At 43.6% G+C, this 22,618-nt stretch overlaps 1 protein-coding gene across 1 annotated transcript in view; it reads right to left on the bottom strand.

The window, feature by feature from the left end:
- LOC134459373 (germ cell-specific gene 1-like protein) overlaps nucleotides 1–21,572 on the bottom strand; it is a 40,592-nt gene extending 19,020 nt beyond the window's left edge. The window contains exons 1-4 of the mRNA XM_063211718.1: nucleotides 21,459–21,572; nucleotides 20,219–20,411; nucleotides 19,508–19,555; nucleotides 17,979–18,131 (exon numbers count right to left, since the gene is read on the bottom strand). Of these exons, the coding sequence (XP_063067788.1) occupies nucleotides 17,979–18,131; nucleotides 19,508–19,555; nucleotides 20,219–20,411; nucleotides 21,459–21,572 (508 nt within the window). The remainder of the gene's footprint in view (nucleotides 1–17,978; nucleotides 18,132–19,507; nucleotides 19,556–20,218; nucleotides 20,412–21,458) is intronic.
- Nucleotides 21,573–22,618: the final 1,046 nt, after the last annotated feature.

Raw genomic sequence — 22,618 nt, 5'->3', positions numbered from 1 at the left:
CTCTTGTGCCCGAGAGCGAAAACATTAATCGTCAGGATGACTGGAAGTCCTGTGGTGTAATGGTATACACAATTGACTGCAATGGTGTGAGTCATGGGTTCATATCCCGGGTGGGCAGAACTGGGCATGCAGAGACACTTGAAGTGTGCACTGAACAGGAAACTTGAACTGGCAAGCAGAACTGGGCATGCTGAAAGAGGGACTTGAACTGGGCACAGGGAAAGAGATATTTGAACTGGGACCCTGAAAGCAGAACTACCAAGCTGAATTGGGCACACTGAAAGAGAGACTTAAAATTGACAAGCAGAACTGTGCACACTGGGAAAAAAAAGACTTGATCTGGTAGGCACAATGCAAGAAAGACTTGAACTGGGCACACTGAAAGACTTCAACTGGCAAGCAGAACAGGGCACACTAAAAGAGACTTGAACTGAGTGCACTGAAAGAGAGACTTGAACTAGCAAGCACAATTGGGCACACTGATGTAGAGACTTAAACTGGGCACGCTGAAAGAGAGACTTCATCAACTGACAAGCAAAGCTGGGCACACTGAAAGAGAGACTTGGACTGGCAAGCAGCACTGAAAGAGAGACTTGACCTGGCAAGCAGCACTGAAAGAGAGACTTGGACTGGCAACCAGCAACATGTGCGCTGACAGAGATAATTGAACTGGGTGCACTGAAAGATAAACTTGAATTGGGCACGTGGAAAGAGAAACCTGAACTTGGCACACTGAAAAAGAGACTTGAACTGGCAAGCAGCACAAGGCACACTGAAAGAGAGATTCGAACTGGGTGCACTGAATGCAGAACTACCAAGCTGAACTGGGCACACTGAAAGAGAGACTTGAGCTGGACACGCTGAAAGAGAGACTTGATCTGACAAGCAGAACAGGGCACATGGGAAGAGAGAAATGAACTGGTAAGCAAAACTGGGCACACTGAAAGAGACACTTGAACTGGGTGCACTGAAAGCAGAACTAACAAGCAGAACTGGGCACGCTGAAAGAGAGACTTGAACTGGGTGCAGTGAAAGAAACTTGAATTAGCAAGCAGAACTTGGCACACAGAAAGAGAGACTTGAACTGGGCACACTAAAAGAGAGACTTGAACTGGGCACACTGAAAGAGAGACTTGAACTGGGCACACTGAAAAACCCTTGAACTGACCAGCAAAACTTGGCACACTATAAAAGAGAGAATTGATGTGGCAAGCAGAATTGGGCACACTAAAAGAAAGACTTCAACTGGGTACACTGAAAGAAACACTTGAAATGGGCATGATAAAATAGAGACTTAGACTGGCAGGCAGAACCACCCCTTTCTTTTCCCACATGAACAGCTGCTATTGGGGTGTTTTCTGCTAGGATCATGCACACACATGTTATATTAACTTCATGTCAGCTGAACATTTTCATGCTCAAATCATATGAATTTGTATGTTTTTGTTTTGTTGTTGTTCTTACCTCTACACACATAAGGATAGAACAACAAAAATGTATTAATAAATATAGCTGCAAGCAGCAATGCGGGGCCAAGCAGTAAACTTGCCCAAGTTGCCACTGCAACAAAATTAACTGCAGCGCCCCCTTTAGGCCAAATCTCACCAATGTTGGTGTGCAATCTTTGGAGGGGAAGGTGATAATGTGAACCAAGTTTAGTTTGAACAGAGACATTAGAATAGAGGAGAATCTTCAGTCTGATTGGTTCCCATTGTAGCCAGTTAGCTTTGCAGTTCCTGGGTGTCCACTAGGTGGCGAACGCTGGCAAGTGGAAACAGAGTCGAAAATGTATGGAATGAAAAAGGGAGCCCATAGGGTTAGGCTAAATGCAAAATAATTGCTACTGCAATTTCCAGTCACAAATGTCATCAACAAAATATTCTTGGTAAGAATTATGGGTGGTGTTATATATAGGTATGTATTGACAAATTTTTTAGGTGTTTGGTTTTCCAGCAGGGCTGAAGATTTCGACTTGTACTCGCTAGCATTCCGCTAATGTTTATGGGTTTGGGCTCATGAATTGAGCTCTGTGACCCAGTACATAATAATCTAGTTGCCAAAAAAACGAGACGATACTTAAATGAGGCATTATTATTCCTAGCTTCGAACTGAATATTAATATTTCAGGGCAAAGCATTATACAACGAGACAAACATTGTAATAGTAGAAAACTCCATTGACACCAATTCATTTTTCACTTGGTTTTGGGTTAGAGTTAGACAGTTGTGGCTACTAGTGGCTAGTTCCGTGAGTGAACCCCCTCTGGTTTGAATCCGAGATATAAGCTGACGAGATATAAGCTGACTTCCTGTTATGCAGCTTTTCAGACACGTTTGATTGGCTGTCATGGCCAAGGAGTACGAAATGTAAATTCCTTTAAGGAGTCTTTGCACAGTAGTCCAGAGATCATCTGTACCAAGTCTTGTGAAAATCTGACAAAATTGGCAGGAAAACTAGTTTCATATAACTGCATTCAATCTGTAAATACTGCTTTAATTTTTACAACGTGTATGTAATCTGTTTTATTACACATATAATATTGAATTTCTTCCTAATGCAAGAAAATACAATTGTGCTGCCCTTGATTGTTTTGTGTGTGTGTGTGTGTGTGTGGGGGGGGGGTTGTCTTTATTTGACAGGACAGTGTGACAGGTTGACAGGAAAAATGGGGATAGAGACGGGGAGGGTTGGCAAAGGACCTGGGCTGGGAATCAAACCCGGGTCAGCCGCATGATAGACGAGTGCCCTACCAGTTGGCCACGGCAGGGCCTGTGAACAACAATGGTCTCTCTCTCTCTCTCTCTCTCTCTCTCTCTCTCTCTCTCTCTCTCTCTCTCTCTCTCCCTCTCTCTCCCTCTCTTCCTGTCTGTCCCTCTCCCTGTCCCCCCTCCCTCTCCCTCTCCCTCTCCCCCTGTCTGTGTGTGTGTGAGGGGGGGGGGTGCAGGGGCTGGGGCAGTGGGGTTTGTGTGTCCAGAGACCCCCTGCCGAGAATGGTGTCAGTGAACGTGCGCAGGTGCCGTTGGCAAAGGGGACAGAGAGATGAGAAAAATCCCTCCATTCTTTCCACAATTTTGAATGGCTGCTGAGAGCTGATAGTTTTTTCAATCGTTACGAAAATCCATACCTGGGTGCAGCATAGTGTGAAGATGACCTGTGTACCAATATTTTGAAAATTGGGAGTACGGTTCAAAAGCTACAGGCAAAAATGTAGCTAAAATTTTGACTTGCTGGTGGTGCTACAGAGTTTGAGCTGGGGATTTGATTTTTTTTGTGGTAGGTCATGGGATGGACTACTATGTGTGTACAAAATCCCTGCCCAATTCGACAAACGGTTGCTGAGATATGACCTCACTTCCTGTTCCGCCACGTTTACGACAATTTTGATTGGCTCTCACGGCTAAACGATAAAAGATATCCAATATTCCTGAAGACCCCATGTGTAGCTCAGTACAGAGATACTATATACCGAATTTCGGGTGAATTGGTCAAAAATTGCCGAAAAAATAGCATTTTTATTGAATTTTACAAAATCCAAAATGGCGGGAAAACTATCCTGGCGGAAAATGACGTCATAGGGTGCGTTGGATTCGTCTTGACTCAAGGATTCCAGGGATACCAAGTTTATGAAAATCGGCCCAGCGGTTCAAAAGTTACAAGCAGAAATGTACCTGCAACTTTGACCTGTTGGTGGCGCTAGAGCGTTGGGGCTGGGGACCTATAAATTGCTGTGGGTAATGCTGAGCCGGGCCCGAATGTGTGTGCCGATTTACAGCATTTTCCTACGTACGGTTCTATGGGCTGCCATAGACTTGCAGAGGGAGAGGAATGGTGACTAGAGAATAATAATAATTAAAGCTGCGAGCAGCCTTGGCGGGCCCTCGCACCTACGGCCCAGGGGGCATGGCACATCGCCCTGCCCTAATACACCCCTACCTGTGAAAAACGGATGAAGTGTAACCATTTTCTGACAAGTATGATGAGTGAGGGCGTCATTTACGTAGCACTGCTGTCTTGTCCACTTCCCCTCTTGGTATCCCTTTGCATTACCATTTCAATCATATAGACGCATGGAAGATGTTTTAATTTCCACATTTATAGCAATTAATTTGCCTAAAACATGGTGGCACGGCACCTGGTAGCCACTGCAATCATATATATGCCAGCTTCGGACAGGTCTCTGCAGGGGGTTCTATTGAGTCTGACATTTTTGGATTTGTAAATGCACCATACTGAACAACCATGCCATGTAAGTTTTACAAGCAGAAATTGGGACCTGGAAGTTCTTGTGGGAAGTCATGGGACAATGAGAATGTGTGTGACAATTCACAAAAGATTCTTACTATGGGTTGCTGAGATATGCCTTCACTTCCTGTTTGGGGGTGTTAGGAGGATTTTGATTGGCTGTCTTGGCCAAACCGTACAAGATGTAATAAAACCCTTTCACAAATCTCTTCAGAGTGGTCCTGAAATCATATGTATGAAGTTTTGAGAAAATCAGACCGAATTTGAAGGATTAGGACCACGTTATCGATTTTCACCAAATCCAAAATGGCGGACATTCTGAAAATGCGGGTATGATGTCATGGGGTTCGTTGGATTCGTCTTGGCCCAAGGATTTCAACGCTACCACCAGAATAAAAATTGACCATGCGGTTCAAAAGTTACTGGCAGAAATGTAGCTAAAACTTTGGCCTGCTGTTGGGTGGTGACTTTGAACTTTGAACTGCTGGTGGCGCTAGAGTGTTTGAGCTAGCGACCTGATATTTCTTGTGGGGGGTCATGGGATGGTCAAGGATGTCTGTTACAATTTACAGATGGTTCTGACCATGGGTTCCCAAGATATGACGTCACTTCCTGTATGGCGACTTAATCCAAAATGGCGGACATTCTATAATGGCGGATATGATGTCATAGGGTTCGTTGGATTCGTATTGACCCAAGGATTTCAACGCTACCCCTGGATTTAAAATTGAGCGTGCGGTTCAAAAGTTATAGCTAGAAATGTAGTTAAAACTTTGACCTGCTGGTGGCGCTAGAGAGTTTGAGTTAACGACCTGAATATTTTTGTGGTGGGTCATGGTATTGACGGACATATCTGGGACAATTTTCAGAAGATTGTGACAATGGGTTCTCAAGATATGACTTCACTTCCTGTTTGGCAAGTTTTAGGCGACTTTTAGGCCGTTTTTGATTGGCTGTCACGGCTAAACGATAAAAGATATCCAATATTCCTTGAGACCCTATATGTAGCTCAGTCAAGAGATACTATATACCAAGTTTCGGGCGAATTGGTCAAAAATTGCGGGAAAAATAGCGTTTTTATTGATTTTCACAAAATTCAAAATGGCGGGAAAACTATCCTGGCGGAAAATGACGTCATTGGGTGCGTTGGATTCATCTCGGCCCAAGGATTCCAGGGATACCAAGTTTTCGAAAATTGGCCCAGCGGTTCAAAAGTTACAAGCAGAAATGTTCCTGAAATTTTGGCCTGCTGGTGGCGCTAGAGGGTTGGGGGTGAGGACCCTTAAATCTGGGTCTGAGTAGCGGCCGCCTTTTCCGACCACCTTGCCAAATTGCGTCCCACCAAATTCTTCTCAGACAAAATGGCGGACCCGAACAACGAGCAAAAAGAAGATAAAATATAGCTGCAAGCAGCAATTCGGGGCCAAGCAGTAAACTTGCCAAAGTCGCCACGGCAACAGAAGCAACTGCAGCGCCCCCTTTGGCCCAAATCTCGCCATTGTTGGTGTGCATTCCTTGGAGGGTAGTGTGATCACGTGAACAAAGTTTAGTTTGAATCTGTTAAAGGGGTGCCGAGATATGAGCTCACTTCCTGTTACCTGTTGGTGGCGCTAGAATGTTTGAGCTGGGGATCTGGATTTTTGGGGGGAAGTTAAGGGATGGACTAGTGTGTGAACAAAAAAATCCCAGCAGAATCTGACAAATGGTTGCTGAGATAAGACTTAACTTCCTGTTGTCCACTTTTACGACAGTTTTGATTGGCTGTCACCTCCAAACGATAAGAGGTATCAAAAATTCTTTGGATACCCTAATGCCTATCAGTCTGAAGATGATGTGTACCTTTTTGCTGGTCATTCTGACAAAAATTGTGAGACAAGTAGCAATTTATTGAATTTTACAAAATTCAAAATGGCGGAATTTCCCTTCTGCGTTTACATAACGTTATATAGTGCGTTGGATTCGGCTTGGCCCAAGGATTCTAGTGATAATAATATATTTTACATTGTGCACATGGTTTAAACGCTACAGGCAAAAATGTAGCTAAAATGTTGACCTGTTGGTGGCGCTACAGAGTTTGAGCTGGGGGTCTGAATTTTTTTTCAGTAGGTCATAGGATGGACATCTATGTGTGTAATAAATCCTAGCCGAAACCGACAAAGGGTTGCTGAGATATGACCTCACTTCCTGTTTTGCCACTTTTACAACAATTTTGATTGGCTGTCACGGCTAAACGATAAAAGATATCTAATATTCCTTGAGACCCCATACGAACCTCAGTACAGAGATACAATATACCGAATTTCGGGCGAAATGGTCAAAAATTGCGGGAAAAATAGCATTTTTATTGAATTTTAGAAAATTCAAATTGGCGGGAAAACTATCCAGGCAGAAAATGACGTCATAGTGTGCGTTGGATTCGTCTTGGCCCAAAGATTCCAGGGATACCAGGTTGATGAAAATTGGCCCAGCGGTTCAAAAGTTACAAGCAGAAATGTACCTGCAACTTTGACCTGCTGGTGGCGCTAGAGTATTGGGGCTGGGGACCTATAACTCGCTGTGGGTAATGTTGATGCTGCCTCAAATATGTGTGCCAATTTACAGTATTTTTCTATGTATGGTTCTATGGGCTACCATAGACTTACAGTGAATTTTACAAAATTCAAAATGGCGGAATTTCCCTTCTGCGTTGACATAACTTCATATAGTGCGTTGAATTCGGCTTGGCCCAAGGATTCTAGTGATAATAATATATTTTACATCGTGCATATGGTTTAAAAGCTACAGGCAAAAATGTAGCTAAAATTTTGACCTGCTGGTGGCGCTACAGAGTTTGAGCTGGGGTTCCGATTTTTTTTGTGGTAGGTCATGGGATGGACCACTATGTGTATACAAAATCCCAGCCTAATTTGACAAACGGTTGCTGAGATATGACCTCACTTCCTGTTTTGCCACTTTTACGACATTTTTGATTGGCTGTCACGGCTAAACGATAAAAGATATCCAATATTCCTTGAGACCCCATGTGTAACTCAGTCCAGAGATACTATATACCGAGTTTCGGGCAAATTGGTCAAAAATTGACGGAAAATTAACATTTTTATTGAATTTCACAAAATTCAAAATGGCGGGAAAACTATCCTGGCGGAAAATGACGTCACATGGTGCGTTGGATTCGTCTTGACTCAAGGATTCCAAGGATACCAAGTTTATGAAAATTGGCCAAGCGGTTCAAAAGTTACAAGCAGAAATGTACCTGCAACTTTGACCTGCTGGTGGCGCTAGCGGGTTGGGGGTGGGGCCCTATAAATTGCTGTGGGTAATGCTGAGCTGGGCCCGAATGTGTGTGCCGATTTACAGCATTTTCCTACCTACGGTTCTATGGGCTGCCATAGACTTGCTAAGGAGAGGAAAGAGGTGACATAATAATAATAAGAATACCAGCTAAAACAGTAGGGGCCTTCGCCAGCTTCGCTGCTTGGCCCCTAAATATAGCTGCAAGCAGCAATGCGGGGCCAAGCAGGAAGGCCGCCTAAGTCGCCATGGCAACCGAAAGAGCCGAGCAGGCAGACTGTCAGAGACACGCATAGTTATTTTTTACAAGCAGAAATATACCTCGAAATTTGATTTGTGACCTGCCGGTGGCGCTAGCGAGTAAGCTGGAGACCTGAAAGTTCTTGTGGGGAGTCATGGGATAGCCAAGAATGTGTGTGACGATTCCCAAAAGATTCTGACAATGGGTTGCTGAGATATGAGCTCACTTCCTGTTTGGTGTCTGTGTGGAGGATTTTGATTGGCTGTTACGGCCAAACGGTAAAAGATGTAATAAAACCCTTTAAGGGATCTCTTCACAGTGCTCCAGAGATCATGTGTATCACGTTTTGTGAAAATCAGACTAAATTTGAAGGATGAGGAGCCTTTTATTGATTTTCATTAAATCCAAAATGGCGGACATTTTATTATGGCGGATATGATGTCATACGGTGCGTTGGATTCGTCTTGGCCCAAGAATTTTTACAGTACTACCAGATTAAACATTGAGCATGCGGTTCAAAAGTTACAGGCAGAAATGTAGCTAAAACTTTGACCAGCTGATGGCGCTAGAGAGTTTGAGCTAGTGACCTGAAATTTGTTTTGGTGGGTCATGGCATGGCCAAGAATGTCTTTGACAATTTGCAGAAGATTGTGATCATGGGTTGCCAAGATATGACTTCACTTCCTGTTTGGCGACTTTTAGGCCGTTTTTGATTGGCTGTCACGGCCAAACGATAAAAGATATAAAACATTGAGGGCATAAGTTTTGTGAGGCTCAGTCCAGAGATGCTATATACCAATTTTCAGAAAAAAAATAAAAAATTGAGGGAGGAGATGGGTTTTTATTGATTTTCACAAAAATCAAAATGGCGGGAAAACTATCCGGGCGGAAAATGACGTCATAGGGTGCGTTGGATTCGTCTTGGCCCAAGGATTTTAACAGTACTACTAGAATAAAAATTGAGCATGCGGTTCAAAAGTTACAGGCAGAAATGTAGTTAAAACTTTGACCAGCTGGTGGCGCTAGAGAGTTTGAGCTAGCGACGTGATTTTTTTTTTGGTGGGTCATGGGACTGACAAGAAAGACTGTGACAATTTGCAGAAGATTGTGACAATGGGTTCCCAAGATATGACTTCACTTCCTGTTTGGTGACGTTTAGGCTGCTTTTGATTGGCTGACGATGATGTCATAGGATGCGTTGGATTTGTCTTGGCCCAAGGATTTCAACGGTACCACCAGATTTAAAATGGAGCGTACGGTTCAAAAGTTACGGGCAGAAACATAGCTAAAAATTTGACCAGCTGGTGGCGCTAGAGAGTTTGAGCTAGCGACCTGAAATTTGTTTTGGTGGGTCATGGCATGAACAAGAATGTCTGTGACAATTTGCAGAAGATTGTGACCATGGGTTGCCAAGATATGACTTCACTTCCTGTTTGGCGACTTTTAGGCCGTTTTTGATTGGCTGTCACGGCCAAACGATAAAAGATAGAAAAAATTGAAGGCACAAGTTTTGTTAGGCTCAGTCCAGAGATGTTATATACCGAGTTTCAGAAAAAAATGTCAAAAATTGAGGGAGGAGACCCATTTTTAGTGATTTTCACAAAATTCAAAATGGCGGGAAAACTATCCAGGCGGAAAATGACGTCATAGGGTGCGTTGGATTCGTCTCAGCCCAAGGATTCCAGGGATACCGAGTTTTTGAAAATTGGCCCAGCGGTTCAAAAGTTACAAGCAGAAATGTACCTGCAACTTTGGCCTGCTGGTGGCGCTAGAGAGTTGGGGCTGGGGACCTAAAAATTGCTGTGGGTATTTCTGGGCCGGTCCTTAACACGTGTGCCGATTTTCAGCATTTTCGACCGTACGGTTCTATGGGCTGCCATAGACTTACAGTCGGAGAAGAAAGGTGAATAATAATAATAACCGTAAGAAACAGTAGAAACACTCTAAGGTGCCAGGCAGCTTCGCTGCTTGGCCCCTAATAAGAAACGGTAGAAACACTCTAAGGTGCCAGGCAGCTTCGCTGCTTGGCCCCTAATAAGAAACGGTAGAAACACTCTAAGGTGCCAGGCAGCTTCGCTGCTTGGCCCCTAATAAGAAACGGTAGAAACACTCTAAGGTGCCAGGCAGCTTCGCTGCTTGGCCCCTAAATATAGCTGCAAGCAGCAATGCGGGGCCAAGCAGTTAATCAGCCTAACTTGCCATGCCAAGAGAACTGACCAATTACATTACACTAGTTGACACTTTTATCCAAAACAAATTGCCTATATTGCAGGGCATTGCAGTCCCTGCATAAGTGTGATGAGATGCCTTGCTCAAGGGCACTGCAGCCATTGAGGGAAGAGGCAGGAATTGGTACTGGTTGAATGGAATCTGCAACTCTGTGATATTCATTTCCTCACCATTACTCCACGACTGCCTACAAATTACAAATTACATTGATAATTTGCCCCCACTCTACTTACCATTGCCCTACCTGTGCATTCATAACTATTGTACCTAAGCCAATTGCGTACTCTACTTATCTGTACATATTCTACTTACCTATAACCACTTTCCTTTATTCTGTACTATGTTACACTTAACTATTTGCTTTTCTAATTACATGACAAATAGCAGATTGCTGCCCTCAGTTTATATTGAGTAAGCCTAACAAATCTCAACACCTTCAAAAACACATCACATCAACAGATAAGAGGTCTGATACTCAGACGAAATTGAATTCAATTGAACAATTGAAGCGCTCATAAGCACTGACGCCATGGAGGGGTAAAAGGATTGATAAGGGTGGGATTGAAACCTTGTGATCTACAATCTAACTTCTATACTATTACTGTGTTTCTCAACGGAGGCTCTACATCCTCCCAGGGGGTGTTAGGAAGCCCTGAGAGATAGAGATAGAGAGAGAGAGAGAGAGAGAGAGAGAGAGAGAGAGAGAGAGAGAGAGAGAGAGAGACAGAGACAGTAGTGCTACTTGTACCTACTGCTACACTGCTATGTTCTCTCTCACAGTAGTGCTTCTTCCTCCCTGTGTGTGTGTGTGTGTGTGTGTGTGTGTGTGTGTGTGTGTGTGTGTGTGTGTGTGTGTGTGTGTGTGTGTGTGTGTGTGTGTGTGTGTGTGTGTCTGTGTGTGTCTGTGTCTATGTCTGTGTGTTTGCTGCTCTGTCTGTGGGTTAGCACACACACATGTAACATTACACCCCGCGCGTGTGTCCCCTCTGTGTATGTGTGCTAAGCACACACACATGCTTAAGTGTGTGTCACTAACTGACCCTTCTGTGACCCCGCGCCAAGCCAGAGGATGGGGTATGAGACATTCCAAAATGTTCCTCCATGAACAACACAAATTTGAATGGCTGCTGTGACCTGATAGTTTTTTCAATCGTTATGAAAATCCATACCTGGGTGCAACATAGTATGAAGATGACCTGTGTATCAATATTTTGAAAATTGGGAGTACGGTTCAAAAGCTACAGGCAAAAATGTAGCTAAAATTTTGACCTGCTGGTGGCGCTACAGAGTTTGAGCTGGGGATCTGATTTTTTTTGTGGTAGGTCATGGGATGGACTACTATGTGTGTACAAAATCCCTGCCCAATTCGACAAACGGTTGCTGAGATATGACCTCACTTCCTGTTTTGCCACGTTTACGACAATTTTGATTGGCTCTCACGGCTAAACGATAAAAGATATCCAATATTCCTGAAGACCCCATGTGTATCTCAGTACAGAGATACTATATACCAAATTTCGGGTGAATTGGTCAAAAATTGCCGAAAAAATAGCATTTTTATTGAATTTTACAAAATCCAAAATGGCGGGAAAACTATCCTGGCGGAAAATGACGTCATAGGGTGCGTTGGATTCGTCTTGGCCCAAGGATTCCAGGGATACCAAGTTTATGAAAATCGGCCCAGCGGTTCAAAAGTTACAAGCAGAAATGTACCTGCAACTTTGACCTGTTGGTGGCGCTAGAGCGTTGGGGCTGGGGACCTATAAATTGCTGTGGGTAATGCTGAGCCAGGCCTGAATGTGTGTGCCGATTTACAGCATTTTCCTACGTACGGTTCTATGGGCTGCCATAGACTTGCAGAGGGAGAGGAATGGTGACTAGAGAATAATAATAATGAAGAAAACCTACTAACTCTATAGGGGCCTTCGCCAGCTTCGCTGCTTGGCCCCTAATAATAATAATAAATATAGCTGCAAGCAGCAATGCGGGGCCAAGCAGTAAACTTGCCAAAGTTGCCATGGCAACAGAAGGAACTGCAGCGCCCCCTTTGGCCCAAATCTCGCCAATGTTGGGGTGCATTCCTTGGAGGGGAAAATGGGGAGAGAGACGGGGAGGGTAGGCAAAGGACCTGGGCTGGGAATCAAACCCGGGTCAGCCGCATGATAGACGAGTGCCCTACCGGTTGGCCATGGCAGGGCCTGTGCTGCCCTTGATTTATATTGAGTAACACATTTCCATTCCCTCTCAAATTAGTCTATAAAATATCAGCAAGTCATTTCTATACTTGAGAGGCTTGCTTTTTGGACAGCAATTATAATCCTCTGTGATCATTCTATATAGTAAATTTGTTTATATGACATACAATATTATGGAAAAGAATCGGGAGCCTACTGAAAATAGATATGTCCTTGAAATACTAAACATAAGAATCCTATAGGCTGCAATGTAATATTGGCCAGCCTTTTGAGAGACTGGTCTGAGGAATTGGTGTATATAGAAGCAACGTGTGTGTGTGTGTGTGTGTATGTGTGTGTGTGTGTGTGTGTGTGTGTGTGTGTGAGAGAGAGGAACCGAGAGAACAACAATGGTCTCTCTCTCTCCCTCCCTCCTTCCCTCTCTCTCCCTCTCCCCCTCCCTCTCCCTCTCCCTCTCCCTCTGTCTGTGAGTGGGGTGGAGGTGGGGGGGTATGTGCAGGGGCTGGGGCAGTGGGGCTTTGGTTGACACTAGAGCAATAGCAGACTACGCACACACCTAAGCTCTCGTCTCTTGTGTGTCCAGAGAGCCCCTGCCGAGAATGGTGTCAGTGAACGTGCGCAGGTGCCGTTGGCAAAGGGGACAGAGAGATGAGAAAAATCCCTCCATTCTTTCCACAATTTTGAATGGCTGCTGAGAGCTGATAGTTTTTTCAATCGTTACGAAAATCCATACCTGGGTGCAGCATAGTGTGAAGATGACCTGTGTACCAATATTTTGAAAATTGGGAGTACGGTTCAAAAGCTACAGGCAAAAATGTAGCTAAAATTTTGACCTGCTGGTGGCGCTACAGAGTTTGAGCTGGGGATCTGATTTTTTTTGTGGTAGGTCATGGGATGGACTACTATGTGTGTACAAAATCCCTGCCCAATTCGACAAAGGGTTGCTGAGATATGACCTCACTTCCTGTTTCGCCACATTTACGACAATTTTGATTGGCTCTCACGGCTAAACGATGAAAGATATCACATATTCCTGAAGACCCCATGTGTAGCTCAGTACAGAGATACTATATACCAAATTTCGAGTGAATTGGTCAAAAATAGCCGAAAAAATAGCATTTTTATTGAATTTTACAAAATCCAAAATGGCGGGAAAACTATCCTGGCGGAAAATGACGTCATAGAGTGCGTTGGATTCGTCTTGGCCCAAGGATTCCAGGGATACCAAGTTTATGAAAATCGGCCCAGCGGTTCAAAAGTTACAAGCAGAAATGTACCTGCAACTTTGACCTGTTGGTGGCGCTAGAGCGTTGGGGCTGGGGACCTAGAAATTGCTGTGGGTAATGCTGAGCCGTTCCCGAATGTGTGTGCCGATTTACAGCATTTTCCTACGTACGGTTCTATGGGCTGCCATAGACTTGCAGAGGGAGAGGAATGGTGACTAGAGAATAATAATAATGAAGAAAACCTACTAACTCTATAGGGGCCTTCGCCAGCTTCGCTGCTTGGCCCCTAATAATTTATCGGAGAACAATAGGGCCTCGCGCCCTACGGTGCTCGGGCCCTAAATATAGCTGCAAGCAGCAATGCGGGGCCAAGCAGTAAACTTGCCAAAGTTGCCATGGCAACAGAAGGAACTGCAGCGCCCCCTTTGGCCCAAATCTCGACAATGTTGAGGTGCATTCCTTGGAGGGGAAAATGGGGATAGAGACGGGGACCTGGGCTGGGAATCAAACCCGGGTCAGCCGCATGATAGACGGGTGCCCTACCGGTTGGCCATGGCAGGGCCTGTGCTGCCCTTGATTTATATTGAGTAACACATTTCCATTCCCTCTCAAATTAGTCTATAAAATATCAGCAAGTCATTTCTATACTTGAGAGGCTTGCTTTTTGGACAGCAATTATAATCCTCTGTGATCATTCTATTTAGTAAAATTGTTTATATGACATACAATATTATAGAAAAGAATCGGGAGCCTACTGAAAATAGATATGTCCTTGAAATCCTAAACATAAGAATCCTATAGGCTGCAATGTCATATTGGCCAGCCTTTTGAGAGGACTTGTCTGAGGAATTGGTGTATATAGAAGCAATGTGTGTGTGTGTGTGTGTGTATGTGTGTGTGTGTGTGTGTGTGTGTGTGTGGTGTGTGAGACGACAGGAACCGAGGAGAGAACAACAATGGTCTCTCTCTCTCTCTCTCCCTCCCTCCTTCCCTCTCTCTCCCTTTCCCCTCCCTCTCCCTCTCCCTCTGTCTGTGTGTGTGGGGTGGAGGTGGGGGGGTATGTGCAGACTACGCACACACCTAAGCTCTCGTCTCTTGTGTGTCCAGAGACCCCCTGCCGAGAATGGTGTCAGTGAACGTGCGCAGGTGCCGTTGGCAAAGGGGACAGAGAGATAAGAAAAATCCCTCCATTTTTTCCACAATTTTGAATGGCTGCTGAGAGCTGATAGTTTTGTCAATCGTTACGAAAATTCATACCTGGGTGCAGTATAGTGTGAAGATGACCTGTGTACCAATATTTTGAAAATTGGGAGTACGGTTCAAAAGCTACAGGCAAAAATGTAGCTAAAATTTTGACCTGCTGGTGGCGCTACAGAGTTTGAGCTGGGGATCTGATTTTTTTTGTGGTAGGTCATGGGATGGACTACTATGTGTGTACAAAATCCCTGCCCAATTCAACAAACGGTTGCTGAGATATGACCTCACTTCCTGTTTCGCCACGTTTACGACAATTTTGATTGGCTCTCACGGCTAAACGATAAAAGATATCCAATATTCCTGAAGACCCCATGTGTAGCTCAGTACAGAGATACTATATACCAAATTTCGGGTGAATTGGTCAAAAATTGCTGAAAAAATAGCATTTTTATTGAATTTTACAAAATCCAAAATGGCGGGAAAACTTTCCTGGCGGAAAATGACGTCATATGATGCGTTGGATTCGTCTTGGCCCAAGGATTCCAGGGATACCAAGTTTATGAAAATCCAGCCCAGCGATTCAAAAGTTACAAGCAGAAATGTACCTGCAACTTTGACCTGTTGGTGGCGCTAGAGCGTTGGGGCTGGGGACCTATAAATTGCTGTGGGTAATGCTGAGCCGGGCCCGAATGTGTGTGCCGATTTACAGCATTTTCCTACGTACGGTTCTATGGGCTGCCATAGACTTGCAGAGGGAGAGGAATGGTGACTAGAGAATAATAATGAAGAAAACCTACTAACTCTATAGGGGCCTTCGCCAGCTTCGCTGCTTGGCCCCTAATGAAGAAAACCTACTAACTCTATAGGGGCCTTCGCCAGCTTCGCTGCTTGGCCCCTAATTACAAAAGAAATGTATCCTCTTCCACTCTCCTGTACAATCTGTTGCAGGAGAGGAAAATAGTAGTAAGGTATATTTAAACATACAATAAGGAAGCCACTGGAGCTGCTTCAGATATCGATATTTTACAATGGTTGACTGTAATATTTTGACATTATCACATCTTCTTTAGTCTTGGCACTTGTCCTAAATAAACAGTAAAATATCCACACCTGAACATGTTCCAGTGACTTCCTTCTCTGTCTATCAACCTTTATCACAGGGTCAGGCTTTCCAATTTACAATCAAATTACGTTTCTTCACGGATTTCCTATTCTGTTACCCAAGCCTATGTTTTTAATAGTCATATTTTAAGCAGCTGATGCAGTCTGTCTTTTTCCACTACAATCCAATGACGGCTTCCTACAAATGGCTTTATAAAGTTGTCAAAGACATCGTAACCTACTTATTATGCATTGGCTATGTCTACATGTTGTAAAACGGTTGGCTTTATGTTGATAGCGGACCTACATCTCAAGCGCCCAGCACTGTGCAGCGCACATGCACACTTTGCCATTTCAATGCATTTTTCTAAGAAGAATGCGTCGTAATTTCGCATTGCGCAATGAGCAGTCACGAATGCTGCCAATCACTTGTGATGTCAGCTGAGTTGCATTCTCTCCCACAAGTCACACCACTTGAGCTATTAACGGCTCTTGTTCACTCGCAAAAACAGAACACCAAGACAAAAATAGAAGCCATAGCACATGAATGTAAACCACAGTTTGCAAAGGACGTTTGATTGTCAGTGGATTTGAGTTTTGTTTGTTTGTTTCAGTTGGGCATATTTGGCGTTACAATAATAATAATAATAATAATAATAATAATAATAATAATAATAATAATAAAACTGACAAAGTTAGCGAGGTCCAGACCTCGCTGGCCTCAAACGTGGCTACGGCCATGTTTACTACCCAACCATGTATGTAACTGAACTTAAATGGTTCCCAGATATTCTGCACACTGTATTTCTCTAAGGCAGCTGTGGACTTGTGATCTATGTGGCAAATAGGCCAAGGCATATGAGGTTCAAAATCTAACTAGCATAAACCACAGGATCCGAAAGGCAAGGAGGCCACTGTATATAGTACTTTTTACTTGTGTACCGGGGGGGTTGCACACTCTAGTCACTAAGTCATTAGCACTAAGTCATTAGCAGTAAGACTGAGGAAACAGGCTACCGAATGTGGCATCCTTGAAAAAAAATGTTTGTGCACTCAAGCATCCACTGACTCACAGCATTGATCAAATAAAAAATTCTGACATATACTCTGCCTTCCACGCGCCTTTTTGTTGAAAGGAAGACCAGTGACTGAACATGTAAAACATGGTAGTGTTGAAAGACCAGTGACTGAACATGTAAAACATGGTAGTGTTGAAAGACCAGTGACTGAGCATGTAAAACATGGTAGTTTTGTGCTTATGCAGCAAACATTGCATGCAACTTGGATAATCTGCCCTCTACAGTAGCATATGTTTGCAATCCCCAAGTGTCTGCCCTGCGCTACGGACTGAGGGGCACGGGTGGGTGGCCAGCGTGGCGACTTATGTAATATCGTCCTGTGCCATGTCCCATGTCAGGGGGAAATGGGATTTAAAGGCTGACATGACCAATCTCATCCGATCAAGCTGCTTCTACATGTATAGAGTCATTGCCTGCCAGAAAATGTAGACCATCCCCTCACACTTAGTTTCTCAAGTCCGATTTTCTTATGGCTGATGAGGCAGTCCTGCTTGTCATGACTCACAAGGCTGGATGTAGGAACGTCTACCAAGGTTTTAGAAGGGTAGTTTTCAGGGCACAAGCAGCCGCTTTGACTGAGAAAGTGTTAATTTGCCTACTGCTGATACGGCCTTTAGCATGAGATAAAAGATTAAAGACTAAAGGTGCAGTATGTTGGATGGTGGGTAGGTATTGCAACTATGCTGCTCATTGCAAGTGTTCTGCCTTTTCCCAAATGTTATATTTGCATGAATATTTACTAATCAATAAACTAATATTTACTAGTATGAACAAAGTACAGTAAGTTTTGCAGCTAAAAATGTCTATGTCTGGAAACTGAAATGGCGGACATGGAGAAAAGTGCAATTTTTCCAGTCATAATCACTACTGATGGTGGCTGTAAATATTCATGAACAAATGTAACATTTGTGAATGGAAATTCTGGAAATAAATTACCAAAGTATTACATAGTGCACCTTTAAGGTGATTAACTAACTCAAAGTTTCTGCCTCAGAGGAATACACATGCTTCAAACTGCACGAAATCTACCAACCTGTAGTTGCCAAAGATTATCAGACACATAAAGGTCTGTGTGAAGAACAATCATAGTCGTCTGAAAGACAGCACTAAAGGAAGTCAGACAGTGAGTGAATCAGTAAGTTCAGCTTTCACATGCTCATTGATTGGACAGGGTTACCTGCCAGGGCTGTGCAGAGAGCGGCGAAGGCGTTTATTTTGAGCCTGTTCATCATGTTGCAGCAGTGGCACGCCTCTGTCCACATTAGAGCGCCCCCTATGGCCATCAACGAGGTGTAAAGACACTCTGCCACCATACAGAGCCACAACACAGCTGCAGAGATGGGAAGAAGAGGGGAAAGAAAATATGAAAGACGGGAAAAGAAGACGTGTAATGTTGATACAGGTATATGTAAATAACCACCTCTCTTTCTGTGTGTGTGTGTGTGTGTGTGTGTGTGTGTGTGTGTGTGTGTGTGTGTGTGTGTGTGTGTGTGTGTGTGTGTGTGTGTGTGTGTGTGTGTGTCTGTGTGTGTGTGTGTGTGTGTGTGTACAAACAAATAGGCCTTGGCCATGCCTCAAATTGGTGAGGCGCCATACTGTTGTGCCGACATCATTTCCCGATCCATTCCCGTGTCTCTCTCCCACTCACCTCCTGTCACCATCTCACACGCTCCTGTTCATTAAAGGCATAGAAGCCCCTAAGATAGGAATGTCAAACTGTGCAGCTATTTCATTTGACCGGTGAGATCATTTAGAATGTGCATTACAGTTGGCCCACATACGCCATTAATATTGATAATAAAATATGACTTGAAGTCAAAACTTTCGGGCTTCTCAAGAATTATGAGTGGGTCCAGGTTAGTGTAACAGCACTTATCTAGCACATAGAAGTATATGATAGCATAAATGATGGGAGTATGCTATTTGCCTATCTCTAAGTATGAAGTGTGTTTAATTCATGGACACATTCAGCGCATTTTTGAATTAATATTGAATTCAGCCCGCAACTTCATCAGAGATTTTGATTTTGGCCCTCTGTGAATTTCAGCTTGACACCCCTGCCCTAAGATATCTAAAAGGATGAGTATATGGCAGTGTATTTTTGAGAGCCAGACAGAGAGAGAGAGGGGTTTTTTTCTCCAGAATATAAGACAACGGAGAAATCTGTTAAAGTCAAAAGCTTTCGCCGATCATATGATTTGGTAATGAATACAAGGTCATAGTTGACAAGATTATGATCACAGACGAGATTATGACAGAGATTCTCATTGATATCCTCAGATGATGTGATTACAGGTGCACACTGAATGAAAGAAAAAGAATCACATTCTGACCTACATCTTATGGGGGCAAGGCAGATGACTTTTACTAACATGTCATATTGCTCCCAGTCGAGTTTCTGTCATTGTGTAATAATAATAATTTCAATGTAATGCCCAATGTTCAAGAAAACCCCAAATTTAGGTGTGCCAGTCAGAGCATGTGAAATTTGCAAACAAGGATTGAAGTCTGTGTGTGTGTGTGTGTGTGTGTGTGTGTGTGTGTGTGTGTGTGTGTGTGTGTGTGTGTGTGTGTGTGTGTGTGTGTGTGTGTGCGCGTGTGTGCGTGTGCGTGTGCGTGTGTGCGTGTGTGTGTGTGCGTGCATGTGCGTGTGTGTATGTGTGTGTGTCACTGTGCTTAACTGCAATTCCATGTAAACTCACCCACCTCGCTCTTGTACTGGAGTGACCCCCATGAATTCCCTGCATTCGAAAGCTGTAGAATAAGAGAGACACAAAGAAAGACTCTACTGCTGCCACTATTCAACACATGATAGGCCCTACTACATAGATAGTGTATATCACATCATGTAACACATTAGAACAGATGTAGAGGGAGTACATGTAGCCAAGTAATGTCAGATTATGTGCTTGAACAGTACAGTATACTGTATAATAACCTTACACCTACAGTATGGAGCAATATAACTCTCCTTTAATACTCTATACAGCTCAAACTGACTGAGTTGCCAAAATCAAAATCTGGAACGAAGTCGTGGGCCTAACTCAAAATGTATTTAAAACATGGACTAAAATTGTGCGTGCGTTTACTTAATATAATACTCACAGTTAAATTTCACACACACACTTTAACATAATTTATAGTTCATATGTGCCTGCACATATTGTGCTGCATATTATGAGTGTGAGGTGAGCTGTTTCATTGGCTTGGGTCCACTCATATTCAAAATTTTATAGTCAAGTCTTGTTCCGCTGTACATTAATGCTTTACATGGGCCAACTGTAATACTACTACACATTTAAAAAATGATCTCGCTGGCTGCATGCAATGACTACGCGGGACAGATTTGGCTCCCGAGCCTGAGTTTGACATCCCTGTTCTAAGGCCTACTTAGTGCACTAAACTGAATCTGCATACCGATCATGTCGTCCGCCTGCTCGCAGGAGAAGAAGATGCCGGTGTGGAAGCGCCTCATGACGAACTTGTCCTCTCCCGTCTCGTAGATGTACTGCACCTGCCGGCTGTCGTTGAAGTTGGAGCTGTTGAAGGCGATGCAGTAGTGCTGCTGCTTCAGCATGCTGGCACCCTCAGCACAGAAGGGCTTCATCACCTGAGATTTAAAAAATAAACAATACATATGCAAGGTAAATAAATGGGATGTTCCTTCACTCGTATAACTCCAGATAGAGTATTTACCAGTGTTGGGCAAGTTACTCAAAAACTGTAATGCTTTACGGATTACATGTTACTGTCTTTTCAAAATAATCCCTTACTATATAATATCACTATATTTAAAATGTAAGGTACTTTTGCATTACTTTAGTTACTTTCGCCAAAATAACTGTAGGTCTAAATATGGATCTGGCAATTTATAAGTGTAAATCAAGCTCTTGAGTCATGACTTTTTCACCTCCCACCCAGGAGGTGTTTTGGCAGCATGCAGACTAAAAACTACCAGGTTCAGGAATAGCTTCTTTCTGACCCACCGCACTGAATACCACTAAAATCCAGGTCATTGTAATGTATTGTAATTTAAGTTACTTAGCATTGTAATTAAGTAAATATTACAGATTTTTACCCTGTAATGCCTTACATTACTGCATTGCAGCAAAAAGTAATGCATTACAGTAATTCATTGCTGTCCAACAGTGGTATTTACAACACTTTGGAGAGTCAAATTACAATGGAGTCAAAAGTCAGTGTAATATTCCACTGTGTATGTTTACAAAATATTGAGTAGAATTAACTGAAAATGTTACAATGGCCAAAGAGTAACATTGACACTATTTTGAGTGGGAGCAAATGATATCTGAAATGGAGATAATTTCAAATCTTTAAGAGTTCAAATAACACTGGTAACTTTACTGTGTAGCCTCATAATGTGTGCTGTTCCATCAATATTGCCATTCTGGTAATAGAAGATGTGCTGTATAACAGGGACGTTAACAGTTTATAGCATCCCAAAATACCCCAAAAGTCAGACACACAGAGAGGACATCAAAGTTGTAATGAGAGACAAGTGACAAGGGATTCTTATCGACACAAGATATAGTAAAACAAAAAAACAAAACAAGAAAAACATACTAAATCAATTAAAATAATATTTTAATTAGAAAATCTACAGTTAGGCTAGGTGAAAAAAAAAAGTGAAAAGGACCTTGCGCGTTCCCTCACACCAAAAGTTGGTGGTGATGGCTGAGATGGCCATGGCGAGTGCTGCGAAGTTGAGGATGAGGGGGAGGGAGGCTTTCCGACCGCGCTCCAGCCCCATACTGCCGTACACGGTGCCAGTGGCATGAGGAGTGGAGGGAGAGAGGGAAATGGACAGACGATGAGCGGAGGAAAGCTACTATTCCATGTCCATCATCTTCATTCTTTACTCCTCACGACAGGTATGTTTGATGCTGTTGTTGTTCGTTTGTTGTTGTTGTTGTTGTTGTTGTGACCCCCTCCTTTGAAGCTTTAGGGAGGAGATATGGAAGTCAGAATTCCTTGTCATCCATCTTCACGTCTCCTCCTTAGTTGTTCTTGGTCACCAGGTCAGCCAATGTGGCATTTTGTCCTCCTGACTTCAGGACATGAGAGAACGTTATGGTGACAGGGGAGAGGATGGTATCAGCAGCGGCAGACAACATGCATGTCCACACCAGAGGTCTGTGAGAATCAGTATCGGTGGGATGCTCTCTTTGCTGTTTCCGCTGTGTGCATCGGACCACAGTCACAGAGTGTCTTTTTTATTCTTGCCGTCATGTGACCGGTGCCATTCGGCCCGTTATCCAAACCCTTGCTCTGCTACGCCCACTCGCCGCATCTCATGTCCCTGTCCTTCCTTCCTTCCCCCTCTGGGCCAACAAATTGACGTCTCTAACATGATTTTTATGTGCAAACCTCTTGTTTTATCATTCCCACTAAACCCGTAGCTTATTTCTTTGAGCAGAGCAATAAAACAGATTATCGATCAGATTTAATCTTCAATCTGGTGCAGTAGGGCTCTTGCCAGAAAGTGCCGAACAGTGTAGGTAGACGTATTTATTCACGCTTGACTGGTTTCAGAGGTGTGATTTTTTGTTATAGCTGACATGTAATAATCTGAGACAGAAGAATGTACATACAGATGGTGTAACTTCAATCTGCTCATTACCGTGCCGGGCCGCGGCAGCGTACCGTGATCATTACACCCTGTGGCCATTCGGAATGCGGGGGGCAGTATAGCACCGCTTTTGCAGAGCAGCGTCTGCCTGTGTCTGTGGTCTGTTTGTGCTTCCGTCCTTGCCCGTCCCCCAGTTTTAGTAGTAGTAGAAATACAGTCAGCAAATT

This window comes from Engraulis encrasicolus, chromosome 2, assembly GCF_034702125.1.
Source record: "Engraulis encrasicolus isolate BLACKSEA-1 chromosome 2, IST_EnEncr_1.0, whole genome shotgun sequence".
Taxonomy (NCBI): Eukaryota; Metazoa; Chordata; class Actinopteri; order Clupeiformes; family Engraulidae; genus Engraulis; species Engraulis encrasicolus.
This window is presented reverse-complemented; position numbering and strand designations above follow the sequence as displayed.